Source organism: Girardinichthys multiradiatus, chromosome 17 (assembly GCF_021462225.1).
Source record: "Girardinichthys multiradiatus isolate DD_20200921_A chromosome 17, DD_fGirMul_XY1, whole genome shotgun sequence".
In the NCBI taxonomy this organism is placed as follows: domain Eukaryota; kingdom Metazoa; phylum Chordata; class Actinopteri; order Cyprinodontiformes; family Goodeidae; genus Girardinichthys; species Girardinichthys multiradiatus.
This window is the reverse complement of record NC_061809.1, coordinates 29,598,780-29,612,965: the sequence shown is the minus strand read 5'-3', so window position 1 is coordinate 29,612,965 and position 14,186 is coordinate 29,598,780. Positions and strand designations below refer to the sequence as shown.

The 14,186-nt window shown below is 43.4% G+C and overlaps 2 protein-coding genes across 2 annotated transcripts; one reads left to right on the top strand and one right to left on the bottom strand.

Annotated features, from left to right (window-relative positions):
- The first annotated feature begins 174 nt into the window (after positions 1-174).
- itih2 (inter-alpha-trypsin inhibitor heavy chain 2) lies at positions 175-11,007 on the top strand. Its single transcript, XM_047390349.1, has 21 exons — positions 175-427; positions 736-768; positions 983-1,021; positions 2,003-2,175; positions 2,246-2,350; positions 2,421-2,583; positions 2,655-2,762; positions 3,486-3,614; positions 3,735-3,851; positions 3,993-4,161; positions 4,237-4,362; positions 4,479-4,660; positions 5,222-5,407; positions 5,492-5,631; positions 6,383-6,555; positions 7,649-7,786; positions 7,870-7,983; positions 9,046-9,244; positions 9,329-9,501; positions 10,502-10,613; positions 10,691-11,007. Exons 1-21 carry the CDS (start codon positions 332-334, stop codon positions 10,836-10,838), a joined length of 2,823 nt encoding a protein of 940 aa, XP_047246305.1. The 5' UTR covers positions 175-331; the 3' UTR covers positions 10,839-11,007.
- kin (Kin17 DNA and RNA binding protein) lies at positions 10,899-14,186 on the bottom strand. Its single transcript, XM_047390351.1, has 12 exons — positions 13,974-14,186; positions 13,792-13,886; positions 13,663-13,706; positions 13,394-13,516; positions 12,764-12,948; positions 12,629-12,677; positions 12,509-12,554; positions 12,299-12,428; positions 12,089-12,223; positions 11,909-12,008; positions 11,741-11,841; positions 10,899-11,163 (listed from the first exon to the last, which is right to left on the bottom strand). Exons 1-12 carry the CDS (start codon positions 14,085-14,087, stop codon positions 11,104-11,106), a joined length of 1,182 nt encoding a protein of 393 aa, XP_047246307.1. The 5' UTR covers positions 14,088-14,186; the 3' UTR covers positions 10,899-11,103.

Below are 14,186 nucleotides of genomic sequence, written 5' to 3'. Positions count from 1 at the left end.
TGTATTCTAAATTCAGATGTACTTCAGACGTTTGACATCTTGTGGTCAACATACAACATTGCATCGGTCTTTCTTTGTCTCAGATGGGTCCCATTAATCCTGCCTACCCTCCGGGTCAAGTTTCAAAGTTTGCTTCCCCTCTGTGTTCTACATGAAGCACAGCAAATATTGACCGGGCCCAGAGTCCTCTGCTTTGGCTGACTTTAAACACTTCTCAGCTTGCTGCCGTTTCTCTGGCCTCTTTAGAAGACATTTATTCTCTTTTCGTTGGTTGATTTTTTTTATTTTTTATTTGTTTGTGCAGAAAATATGAGCGTGTGAGTCTGGAAACATGAGGCGTTCACTGCTGCTTCTTCTGGGGCTTCTGGTCCTTCATCAGAGCGGCTGCTTTGAGTTTGTGATAGACGGAGAATGGGAGGATGAAGAGGTGAGTCTGATGAAGATGAACAGGTAAAATAGATGAAATATGAGGAGATTTCTCTCAGGAGGATGTCAGTTGATGTTTTGTGCTGAGATTCATGTAGATTTTTGGTCTAATGGTTCTTGTTTGGTCATTTGACGACAGTGTGATTCTTATATAAATACATACTTTTTATTCTATTATTTCATTTTACTTGATAAGAGTCTATTTGTTATCATTTCTACATTGTTCTTTCAATCTTTGTCTGTCAAAGCTCAGATTTCTGAGATTTTTGTGTTTTATTCACTCTTTTTCCACCTTCTTTCCTCCATCAGCCAGGCGATTACGATCATCAGGACAGACACAAGGTGACCAATCTCACATTTGTTCCATGGTTCTGCTCAAACCCCAGCATGAAATGTGGGCCTCACCTATGATGCAACTCGTCATTGATCCGATGGGTCGATCTGCAGGATTAGAAAGAAACGGAGCTGCTTATATGCAGATTATAAAACCATCTATTGCTGAATAAAAGCAGATTATGGTTCATGTGTTAGTGTTGATGTCTTGTTTGTGTTCCAGAGAGCAACGCTGACCAGCGAGGAGGAGGAAGACTTTCAGGTAAAGAGTCCGTCCACTGTGACAGAGTTGAGTCTTATCTACCAGTCAATAATCAACTGTTTGAGGAGATCACCATGACAGGCAGGTTATTGACTCGTGAATCTATTTCCAGCTCAGTTTGGGTGTAATCCAGCGTTTGTTTTAGACGTTCATCCTTGTGTTTCAGCACAAATCCCAGCAGTATTTGGTTAAATCAAGCAGGCTGCTCTTCGGCCATTCCAGAACCTGCATATCCGAACCAGAACTGTGTATGTAGGTTTGGAATCAATGTCCAGTTTCACCCTAAATGTATCTGTAGTCTGCTGTCTTCATTATTCCATCCACTTGGTGAAACTCAAGCCCTCAGCATGATGTTGCCAGCACCATGCTTGGCAGTGGTACAGTGCTCTTAGCTGTGAAAGCCTCACCTTTGTTCTCCAGAAGACATTTGGCTTGTCCATGTGGGCAGCTGCAGATTTCAGCACAACCTGAAGATGTTGATTTTTTTCGTCCTTGGTGAGCACCTTCTCAGGCCATGGTGATGTTAAACTGGTTTCCATGTGGACTGTAGCACTGGTGTTCCATAAGTTTCCAGTTCATGACATGCCTTGATGGGTCCTGGGTTGTTTCTGAACGTCTGTACCGAGTTACTTTCATCTGAGGGGGAGAGTTTGGATCTTCCTCCAGACCTGTATTATCATGAAACATCTGAATAACTTAGGAATGTGTGAAGTCTCCTCTAAAAGGTCTTATTTGTGTTGCATTGAGAATAAAGGTTCTGAAATGGTTCCGCAAGTTGTCAACACCATTTCGTCTTTACATATGTGCATCCAGTTGCTTCTCAGTTGAGGAGCATTTGCTCATCTCCAGAGTCTCTGAACCTTTAAAGTTGACGAGTTACAGATGAGATGCATAACTTCATACTTTTCCAGCCTTCTTAGTAATCTGGTCAAAAGACCTAAAGAAAATGAACCTTCTCCATGTTTGTTGTCTGTCTATCAGGCCATCCGAGGAGATGACATCACCGTGAAGAGCTACAGGGTGGAGAGCCGCATCACTTCCCGCTTTGCTCACACCACCATCAGAAGCTCAGTGATCAACTCCGACTCCAGAGCTCAGAGCATTGGCTTCAGCATGCAGATTCCCAAACGGGCGTTCATCTCTAACTTCACCATGTGAGCCCAGATTCATCCGTCCTCAGGTCTGTCAGGAAGATGGGATTCTAACTTCTTCTTCTCGCTGCAGGAATGTGAATGGCATCACGTTTGTAGGCTCGGTGAAGGAGAAGACCGTGGCCAGGAGACTTTATGCCCAGGCCACAGCCAGAAACAAGGCAGCAGGCATCGTCAGGTGCTGATCAGCCAACCTCTTCAGGAAGCTCAGCAACTTCGTCCAATTAAACTGTTGTTCTGCTTCATAGGGCTAATTCCCAGGACCTGGAGACCTTCAACACGGAGGTCCACGTTCCTCCTGGCAGTAGCATTGAGTTTGAGCTCCACTACCAGGAGATGATGGAAAGAAAACTTGGTTTGTACGAGCACTTTCTGTATCTGGAGCCTGGGAGGCTGGTCCCACAGTTCCAGGTGAGAAGATCTGGATCAATGCTCGCTTCTGGTTCTGCTGGGCACTGACTTTTAACCCAATATCTCCTCAGGTGGATGTGTACATCTATGAACCGAAGGGAATTTCAAAGATAGAAACAACAAACACGCTTGGAGAGCAGTTCACAAAGCTGATTAAAGTTACATCCACCAAAGACAAGGTAGGGTGTGAAGAGATGTTCCTTATCTCTTCACAGGAACTTGGTTTGATCATCCTTCTCCATCTGTGCTGTTGGATGTGGAGTTCAGTTTGTCCTCCAGCCACTCAGTAACTCTTACAGGCCTGAAATCGTTTGGTTTTCTCTGGAGAACAAAAACTGGAAACAGTCTGCAGAAATCACCCAGAATTCATTCTGGTCACATAAACAACAAAAATGTAATTTAGTTTTTTATTTTATTTGATAAACTGGTGAAACATTAGTTTCTATTGACATGTTGATGTATTTAGGAAGTTTATTCAGGAGCTAAAGATTAGGTTTTCTTCATTTCTTGCTGCCATAAATTTGTATCATTTGAACAAATACATATGTATTTATTAACATTATTAAATATAATTATTGCAATAAAATATTGAGATAAATAAATGTTTTCCATAGACTTCTGGTTAATAATATTAATATTAAATAAAACAAGTGATGTGTTTTATGTATATTAATACATATGTATAATATTGTTATTATTATTATTTTTGTAAGTAAATAATTAGGTCCTAATTATTGCAATAAATGCACATAAATGAGTATTAAAAACATTAAAATGATCAATTCATAAAAAATTATAATAATCTATTATATTCACAATATATCTATTTCTAATATTAAAAAGCAAATATTGCTGCATTGTGTAATAAATTATGATAAATGTGTTAATTTCTCTGTCTTCAGGCTCATGTTGTGTTCAAGCCAAACTTACAACAGCAGAGAAAATGTGAAAACTGCACCGGCAGCGCCATCGACGGTGTCTTTTCTGTCAAATACGATGTGACCAGAGACAGTAACGCCGGGGAGCTGCAGGTCTCTCATATTTTTACCTCCATGCAGAAGCATAATATCTACTTTGTCAACTATAACATAAAATAGAGATCATTATGTTTGGAAAGGACAGTCTGTGTGTACTTCTGCTGTTTGTTTCAGGTTTCAGACCTTCATTTTGTTCATTTCTTCGCTCCTTCAAACCTCTCCCCGCTTCCTAAAAACATTGTTTTTGTCATCGACGTCAGCGGGTCCATGTGGGGGGTCAAGATGAAGCAAGTAAGTGGGAGCTGTTTACATTCAGATGGACATTGTCCTCTAAAAGTCTTCGTTTATTTCATTTTATATGTACATTCTGTAAAACGATGCCACTGTGTGGCCATTTGCCAGAATGCACTCAGTTTCAAGGTTCTCTTGTAGACCGTGGAAGCCATGAAGGCTATTCTGGACGACTTAAACATCGAAGATCGCTTCAGCATCATTGACTTCAACCACAACGTGCGCTGCTGGAGCGAGGACCTGGTCCCTGCTTCGTCTCTGCAGATCACGGATGCCAAACGATACATCCAGAACATCAAGCCCAATGGAGGTACGACAGAGTATGAGCCTACAGGCAGGCAGGAGCTGCTCCTTTAACTGACACATGCGAGAATGTTTCTGACAGGAACAAACATCAACGAGGCGCTTATCAGAGCAGCTCAGATGTTGGTGAGGGCATCCAATCAAGGCTTCATCGACTCCAGCTCTGTCTCTATGATCATCCTGGTGTCTGATGGAGACCCCACCGTTGGTAAGACTCCACTGGAAAGAAGATTTAGGTTTTCCTGTTAGTAAAAATCAAACCAAAAAGTCAGAAAGTCAGCAGGTTCTACAAGAGGTCTGATCCAACATGGGTTTTCTCTACAGGAGAGATCAAACTCAGCAAGATCCAGAAGAACGTGAAGCGAGTGATGACGGAGGAGTTTTCTCTCTTCTCGCTGGGCATCGGCTTTGACGTGGACTATGACTTCCTGGAACGTATCGCCATGGAGAACAGGGGCATGGCCCAGAGGATCTACGCCAATCATGATGCCGCCGAGCAGATTCGGGTATGACTGCTACAGGAAAAACCAACCAGCACATTCAGGATATTATAATACCTTTTAAAACAATGTTTTATCATTATTAACTGTTAGTGGCTGCTGAACCCAAGTTCCTCATGATTCTCCTCATGTTCCTCAGAACAAGCTGAGGACTTCAACAGTCCAAACTGACTCTTATTCTGTTCGATAGTCTTAGAAATCAAAGGTCTAATATTATATTGGCCATTTCAGCAAAACAAAATCTAAGACCTAAAGTTAAAAAATATTTTCTAGCCCATATTGAGAGATGGAAGCTCTTCAAGCTGCCAGCTGCTAAGACTGGAGGTTGAGAAATACCAGCTCAGGCTCAGTCTCCTGGAGAAAGGTTGGACTTTATTCCACCCTGCAGCCTCCCTGAGTGAGAGGCAGCGAGCTAGGACTGGCTTACCTATCTCTCACCGACCAAACATTAGCATGTAGGACAGGCTGTCTCTGTGTTAGGGTTAGGTAGAGCATTCCTAAGTGCTTCACTGGAAAGCTTTATCTCCACTATGTGGCCTTTGGGTTGTGTCTTCCCGCTCTTTGCAGGCCTTTTACAGCCAGGTGTCCTCTCCCCTGCTGAAGAAAGTCACCATCCACTTCCCAGAGGGCACTGTGACCGAGGTCACCCAGAACTACTTTGATAAGTACTTCAGCGGCTCAGAGCTGGTGGTGGCTGGGAAGGTGCAGCTTTCGGAGAGCAACACGCTGACCAGCATCACCTCAGCATCGGCTGTGAGTGCAACACACAGAGGAACGCACCTCAACAGAGGACCTGTTATCTAATGTTCATGTTCTCTACCACATGTTGTCCTACAGGCCAGCCTGCAGTTCTCTTTGCAGACAGACGCTGATATGATGGAGCTGGACACGGAGCTGGCCAAACAGCAGCACTCATTTACTGGCTTTGCCAAACAGATGTGGGCTTACCTGACCGTCAAACAGCTGATCAGGGAAAGGTCAGATGGAGATGTTTTTTATGTAGCAAAATTGAATCGTGTATAAGTTTGTGTTGACAACCTCAAAGGAGCGAACAAACAAAGCCAAAAATCAAAATGAACATTAACTATGTAAAGACATACAACATATAAAAACTACACAATTGTGTAAAAAATGTAAAATGGTTTTCCATTTCAAGACAAATTAAAATAGATCTGGTCCTGTTCAGGTTCTGAAATGATCAATGTCAAGGCAGAAAGGCATCAGCAATGACCTTAGAGAACTAAGTGCTGCTGCCCATTAACCTAGGAAGGGTCATAAGGTCATCGCCAAACTATCTGAAGTCCATCATTCTACAGAGAGCAAGATTTTTCCAAAGAGGAAAACATCTCAGACAGCTGCCAATCTTCAGCTGCTAAAAACCCTAGAGGTCCATCTCAGACTCAGTTAGCAGGTTAAAGGTCATGACACTAAACTAGTATGGCTGTTTGGAAGGGTTGAAGAAGAAAATCGCTTCTCTCTAAAAACAATATGGGGACAGGACTTAGGTTGGCAAAGCTGCATCTAAAGTGCCACCAGACCAGACCAAAGCAGAGATCTGTGACCATAAGGCACCATGTTTGGAGAAAACTAAACACAACATGGCAATGATCCTGAAACATCAGACCATCAAGTACCTACAGGCCTGAGCGTTGCTGTTATAATCTATAAATATGCAGCTACTGTTTGTGTTGTCAGTATTCAACAGCTGCACTGTGGCTCCCCCTGCAGGTCACTGGCTGCAACAGTTGGAATAAAGAGAAGAATTACCAAGCAAATCACGGACCTGGCTTTGCAGCATAGCTTTGTGACCCCGCTCACCGCTCTGCTGGTGGAGAGTGAGGACGGCACGGAGAGGCTGCTGGCTGATTCGCCCAGGGACCCCCGGCAGGGATGCTGCACAGGTGCTCGACACAAAGTGGCATCACTTTCATACATTCACCAAACTTACAGCTGGAATGGAAGAATATTCATTAGATACTAAAAGTGTCCTGTATGCATTTGACCTTTTACCACCAAGAACTAGTTTTCTGCAGTTAAAGATGTCCTCACCAGACTATAGGTCTCCTCAAAACAACCGCTTTCATGTAGGTGGCTTCCAGAAGAGTAGTTTGAATGTCTGCCATGACATGTCTAAGTCATTTTAATACAAATAATCTTATTTTGCTAATTTACAAATTCAAAAATCTTTGAAATAATTAATATTTAATCATGATTTCAACTTTTGAAACTTAGAGTTACTCCAGAGTCTAAACAAGGTGTTTTAAAAGTTCTGTTTACTTTGGTTGTCTAACGTGACATATTTCCCAGGTTAGTGTTAGTACACTTCTGATTGGTCGACCAGTCTCTCATGGCGTCTCCTCCTCCAGAACCGTGGCTCCCTGAGAAAGCTGCTTAGTCTTAAGACTGACACTGAACCATCGAACCCATTAGGGCTTTGTCCAACTGAACTAAACGAAGGACTGATTAACCTTTTGAAATGAAAAACAGAACTGAGAACCTGCCAGAGTCAGACTGAACGGTAGCAAACAGAACCGGCTGTTGGAGCAGAAGCGGGCTGTCCCTCCAGCTGAGAGAGATAAGGGTAGGAACAGCAAAAGCAAAGACAACCTGGTTTCGTGAAAGTTACTCAGCTCATATGGTACTCAATGAGGCACTGTTCCGGTTATATTTTGGTGGTTCTGGTGCTGAAAGGTTGACTCGGTATCTTGGTAGGCATTAGAACTCAGGATGAAGCCATGAAACTCCCTTCTTTAGACTTCTGAGAGAACCATAGGAGGTCCAGGTAGTTTTAATCAGTTTAATTCGTTTTTTAAATGTGTAATACTAAAACATTTTCGTCAGCAGTTCTAAGAGCAAAATTTGTGTTTTACTTAATTAATCAATGATTAACATTTATTTGAATGTTTCTTTTAAATAAATCTTAAATTCTGTGAAATATACCGATCAGATTGTTCTATTTATGGGAATAATATAAACATACTTTCTTGAAAATAGGTGGACAAGCTCTGTCTGGGCCTGTTAAAGTAGTCTACACCAGTGCACCGTCCTGGATCCAATTCTCCACTTCAGCTCCTTCAACCCAGCATCAGAGAGGTCCAGAGGTGGAAGCTCTGCCTAGTAAAGTTAACATAGGTAACATGAACCTCCAGAGCTCCAGAAGCAAGTTTCCATATTCAGTGTTAAACTGGAATTGTGTTTATATGTTTCTCATTCAGTGGACAATGACCCTCACTTCATCGTCCATCTGCCTGGAAGCAACATGGACATCTGCTTCAACATCATCTCCAAACCGGGTCACATCCTCAGCCTGGTGTCCGACACGGGAACAGGTGCAAAAAAACTGGAAATGTTTGATTATTTTGGTTTGTTTTAACCAGGATTTCTTCTATGCTGCATATTTTCAAGTTTATTTTAACGATCAGTATTTGTTTTAAAGAGCAATGTGGTGACCTAAAGGCGATTTAGGCCAGCAACGTGTTGTGGGAAAAAGAAAGTCTCCATGAAAAACTAAGTACACCCTTGCTACTTCCACAGGATTAACGAAAAAAGTAGGAGGTAGATGTTACCGATCAAATGCACTGATTGACTGATCAGCGTCATAGTGAGCACCTCTAGGCCAAGGTAAAAAGTCATCTGCAATGACCAAAGAAAAGCAGCTGCTGCTGTCTATCTTGGAATGTATTTCTCCATGTTTGGAGAAAACCAACCACAGCAGATCAGCACAAACATCTCACACCAACTGTCATGGTGGTGGAGGGATGATGGTTTGGACTTTTGCAGCCACAGGACCTGGGCTTCTTGCAGCCTTTGAGTGGACCATGACCTCCTCTGTAGACAAAAGTATTCTAGAGTCCATCTGTCCAAGAGCTGAAGCTTGGTCCAGACTGGGTCATCAACAGAACCATGGTCCCAAACACAGCAGTTAATATACAGCAGAATGGCTGAAACAAAAATAATCAAGGTGCTGCAATGGCCTAGTCAAAGTCCAGACCTCAACTTGATTCAAATGTTGTGGTGGGACTTTCATAGGGCTGCGCAGAAACCTTCATGATCTGAAACAATGTTGGAGAGAAGAGTGGACCAGAACTCCTCGGTAATTAAGTGAGAAACTGATGAGGTTCTACAAGGTTCTACAAGCTGCTGAGTTATGGGGTGCACTTAGTTTTTTCCATTACTGTATGCTACCTTTGTGTGTTATTCTAGCGATATGGGTAAACAAAGTTCAGATGGTGTCGTGTTTGTCCCAGTGCTGGATCATCTACCTGGTCCAGTCCCCTTCTCCTCCAGATCTGGCCGTTTAACTAATATCCAACATCTAATCATGCTTCAGGGCTTCAGGCTTCTTGAGGTCATCATGCTTCCTTCATTTCTACCCTCCCTCCTGTCTTCAGGTGTCGTCGTGAACGGTCAGTTAATCAGCTCCAAGCAGCCTCGCAAAAGCAAACTCAGCACCTACTTTGGCATCATCTCAGTCTACTACCAACCTGAAGGAGTCAGCGTGATGGTCAGCACCGACCAGATCACCATGACTGATGGCAGAAACAGCCACTCCTTCACCTGGGGGGCCACAGCTGAAATCACACAGGATGGGTAACTCCAAGCTCCTTTAACTTCCTGGTCTGCCTCTCTGACTGGACACCAGCATGAAAGTTCTCTTTAACGTCTCTGTTTCAGCGTGAAGATCTCCATCGTGAAGAACTCCCATGTCTCCGTCACCATAAACAACAGCATCCAGGTGATGGTGTTGCTTCACCGCGTATGGAAGAAACATCCAGTCAACGTGGACTTCCTGGGTATCTACATTCCCAATGACAACCAGTATTCACCACTGGTCCATGGACTCATAGGTAGGTCTTCCAGTCCAGGAAACAGCAAATCCTTGAGTCAGGCTAGAAAAGGCTATAGATCATATATCTTCACCAACAGAGAGGAATGTATTATAAATATAACAATTCAATTTAGTTCAGAAATACTCCATTAAACCCAAAGGGACATTAAATGTTGTAACTCATATTATTCAAGGTTCTTCAGACTTGTTGTAGATGATTGTTTCTAGACTACGCCACAAAGTGATCCACCAGCTCTCTGTACTGAGTGCTGTTCCTAGAAGGAACAGATAATAATTACAAAGCTCAACTCTCTCAGGTAATTTAATTATATCTAAGTTCTCTAAGGATTTCATGCTCCATCCTTTTTCCATTCGTTGTGGCATTGATCCATTAGTTCACCTTTTAAAATATGATCACAGATCAAATGTTACGGATTTAGTCCATGTTCTGGATACGTCTGGGTGTGATGGCTCTTGAAGCTAAACTCTTGAATGGGCTTCGTTACACAATCCACTAATGACAGCGGTTGTCACTGTTACTTGTGCACATTTTTCTACCACACTTTTTCCTTCCACTCAACTTTCCATTAATATTCTTGTTTTCAGCTTACACTGCTTGTAGAGGATGTGTGCTAAATGATTGTGTAGGCCATAAGATTTTTGTTTTAAAAATTCTGATATTCAGATTTTCTCAGAAACTGAATTTAAACGGTGAGTCAGAAACACCAGAACTAACAGAACTTGGTCCCCCCCCACCCCCTCCGGATATCACACCAGGATCTAGTGAACAGAACCAAACATTAAAGTTAGAACCCTTTTCCAAGTTTCTCAAGCAGTTGCAGAAGAGCTGGATGACATCTTTTAAAGTGTGTTGCTGAAACGCAGCTTGTGTTCTGTTGCGCTATAATTGGGTCAGAGAACCATGGTGTCACACGGTCTGGGTCAGCAGACGCTTAAATGGTTCTGTATAATTTCCTGTTTCTCTCAACTCATTAGAAATAAAAAGCTTGACTTCACAGGGCAGTTTTCTCGAGAGCCTGAGGTGAGCATGTACGACATCCATGAAGGGCCCGACCCCCTGAAGGAGGAGGCAACCATGGAGGTGAAGGGCAACACACTGCGGGTCACCAGGTACTTTATGCTCCATTCATTAGAAGCAGACAAACCTTCTGCAGGTCCACTCCTAAATGTGACTGTGTGTGTTTCAGAGGCTGGCAGAAGGACTACAGAGATGACAAGAAGCGTGGTTCCAACATCTACTGCTGGTTCATCCATAACAGCGCCAAAGGCTTCATCGACGGCCATTATACAGACTACATCCTGCCAGATCTTAACAGCTTCCTTCAGACAGTCTGAGCTCCTGCTGCAGTTCCCCGAGCTGAGATTCTCCCCCAAACAGAACCAGACAACATGAAATGTATCTACATGTTTTAATCGTTCTTCCACAGAACCAAATTTATGTGAACAAAATGTACATTTTCAACCATGAAAAATGTCAACAAATTAAAAACAATCCCACCAAATATTCCAAGGCTCCCTGATTGTTTCTGTCCAGATCTGGGAATAAACTCTGACACAGTAGAGTCCCGCAGCAGAAGACTGAGGAAAAATGCTTTATGTCTCAGGCCAGTTTGGAAAAGTCTTCATAGGCGATGTCCACTCTGTCCCCTTTCTGTGGACCCTGAGGACACAGGAAACAAACCTTCAAGCCTCATGGTGGTCCAAATAAATGATTTCCTCATAAAAAACATCTAAAGAAAAGGGATGAAGAACTTCTACTATTTCGGACACTATTCTGGATCATTTCTGACAGGCAGGTACCACGTAAGGTAAGTTTATTTAGATAAAATGTCTTGTTACTTTTCAATAACAAGACATTCATAGCGCTGTACATGAGGAAGAACAATTACAAGGATACAGAAAAACAAATCAAATGACATTAATAATCCTTCCGGGTTTACTGGTAGAAATTGGTTCCGAGCCACTCTTAATAATAAAGCATCTTCTGCTAAAAGAAGATGATAATATTGATAATCTCATCATTCTGCTGAATTCTAACTAAGGAAGCTGAGTTGGAAAGGTAGCAGCACAGATGGACCGAAGGAATCAATGCAGATTTTAGACGAGAAAATGGGTCATAAGGTCCAGACATATAAATGAAAGTTATCCAGACCAGATAAAGACATGAAACTCCAGACTTTTAAAGGCTGTAGGAGCCCTGAAGAACATGTTTAATGCAGAACATGTGGAGAACCTACGGAGTCCAGTGTGAGCGTGGCGCTGAAGTTCTTCTCATCGATCCCCTCCAGCAGCGCCTCTGTGTCTCGGTACGGGCCGTTCAGGATCAGCACTCGTTTACCTGCAAGAGGGTTGATGTCAATACCTGAGATTATTTCTGGACAAAACCTGTGGGGTTATAAACTGACCTGGAGCGGGGATGACTGTTTCCAGGTGGTTCTGGTCCAGTTTCAGTTTGTCTCCAGAGTCGATGATTTTCACCACAGCTGCATATTTGTCCCTCACCTCCTGCAGATGGAGGAGATCGACAGGAATCAGCAACCTCTAAAACTGACCATCGTCACGTTGAAAACCGTACCCGCTGTTACCATGACGACGGCCTTCTTCTTGTGGTACTTCTCGCCCAGCTTCTTGGTGATGACTTTAACGACGATGCTTGGCTGCAGCCAGTAATCCGTTCTGACTGTTGAGGACAGCTGCTTCTTCTTCTTCTTCTCCTCCATCTACAGAAAACTTGATCAGAACCCTCAGCAGAAACATCTTCTCATTAAAAATCAAACCAAACAATCAATCAAAACCTCAATGATCTCCTCCAGAGCTGATTTCTTCTTCTTCTCCCTTCTAGAGTCAGAACTGGAGGGCGTTTCTTTCCGTTTGACTGAGGATGATGCTGCTGATGCTTTCAGAGCGCTGGCACCCAGAACCGAGCTGGCAGAAGACATAGAGCAGGTTAAAGGACATGAAGCTGGAAGGGTGCAGCCATGAAGGCTCCACTGGGGCGTCAGTACCTGGACTTGGAGGAACTCGCCACTGCAGCACTCAGGTTGAAAGTAACTGTAGGGGAAAAGCATGAAGATGTCAGGTTCTTGCTGAGGCTCGGCTCACACTGAAGAAAAAAACCCACCAACCTTTTTCTTCTTCACTCTCACGTTGGAGCTCTGTGTAAACCGGTTCAGTCTGTAGATTATAACAAAGGAAGGAAGCATGAACTTCACGGCTTTAGTTCTGTTAGTCCAGCCGGACTCGACCCTGTCAGAACTCACCTCTGTTTCCTTTCCGTCCTGGCCTCTTCGGACCTGCTCTGCAATGAACCTGGCGCTCCTCTCCACATCATCCATTTCCTGCTTCTTCTTCCTTGCCTCCTCCTCCTGGCGCCGGATGGTCTCGGGGTCGCGGTCGATGTACTGGATGTACCAACCTTTAGGGGTCTCGTCTACTTTACACAAACCTGTCGGTGACGTTAACAGATTAGTCAACCTTAGAGTAGTGTCCACATAAACACCAGATTTGAACTTTCACACACATTAACCCGGTTCCAAAGACCTCTCAGATGGACCCACAAGAAGCTTATCCCTCGCCAACGGCAGCATGATTCTTATCTATGTATTTATAGCCCTGAAGTTTTGTCTGAATGTCTTTAGACATGTCAAAGTACCTCTTATATAAATGATCTTATTTCTATTAATCAAGGGTTCACCTCATGAACTCTGGATCTTTACCAGGTTCTGTCTCTGACCGTTTCTTGTGGAGAAACTGGGAATTATGGCCACAAATTCTGATCTCCAATCATCCTGTTGTTATTCACACCCTGGTCACAGGTATGGCATGGAAGTAGGATGGAGAACCCATGGGTAGACTGACCTGGAACCAAAGGAGGAACATAACTATTTTACCTTCTCTACCAAGCCACTTGGTGAAGTCGGTGAGGGTCTCCCACTGAGTGGAGTTCATGTGGACATGTTCTCTGTGACTGATATATTCATTGTAGACAATGTTGTTGTGGACCCTCTTGGTTCCTGTAAACCAGAGGACAGCTAGAACCAATCAAAATGGCTAAAACAGACCAATCAGAAGAGCTAGAGCAGAACACTTAGAACGGACCAATGAGAACAGTTCGAACAAACACGTTTGTATCTTTGAGAACATCTGTTATTTTTCTCACCAAAGCGTCTTCTGAGCAGCTCCAAGAAGTCACTTTTGAACTCACTGTGGAGAAACACAACACTTAAACTCTGGTGTCTTCAACCAACCTGCAGCAGCAGCTGCTGTGTTACCATGGTGATGGACTCACTCTGAGAAGTAGTCCATGAACTTGATGGGGTTCTCTGAGGCCAGCAGCAGCTGCCTCTGGTGGGACTCGGACATGCAGTGACACTTAAAGCCATTCTGTCTCATAAACAGAACAGAACCGGTTTTATTTCGAGCAGCTTTCAGTAAACACACCACAAACAGACACGTTTCACCAACGCTCACCTCGTCTCGACACTGTTTCTGACACATCTGACAGTACCACCGCAACTTCTGGAGACCTTTGGCTTTTATTCGGTTGCTGATCGCCTTGGGGGACAGAAAATCCGCTTTTCCCATCGCGAACGCCTTAAAAAAGCAGAAAAACACACCCTAGAACATAGAAAATATGACAATACTCTAACACAGGAAACGAGCCGCCATTACCTCCCGAAGGAC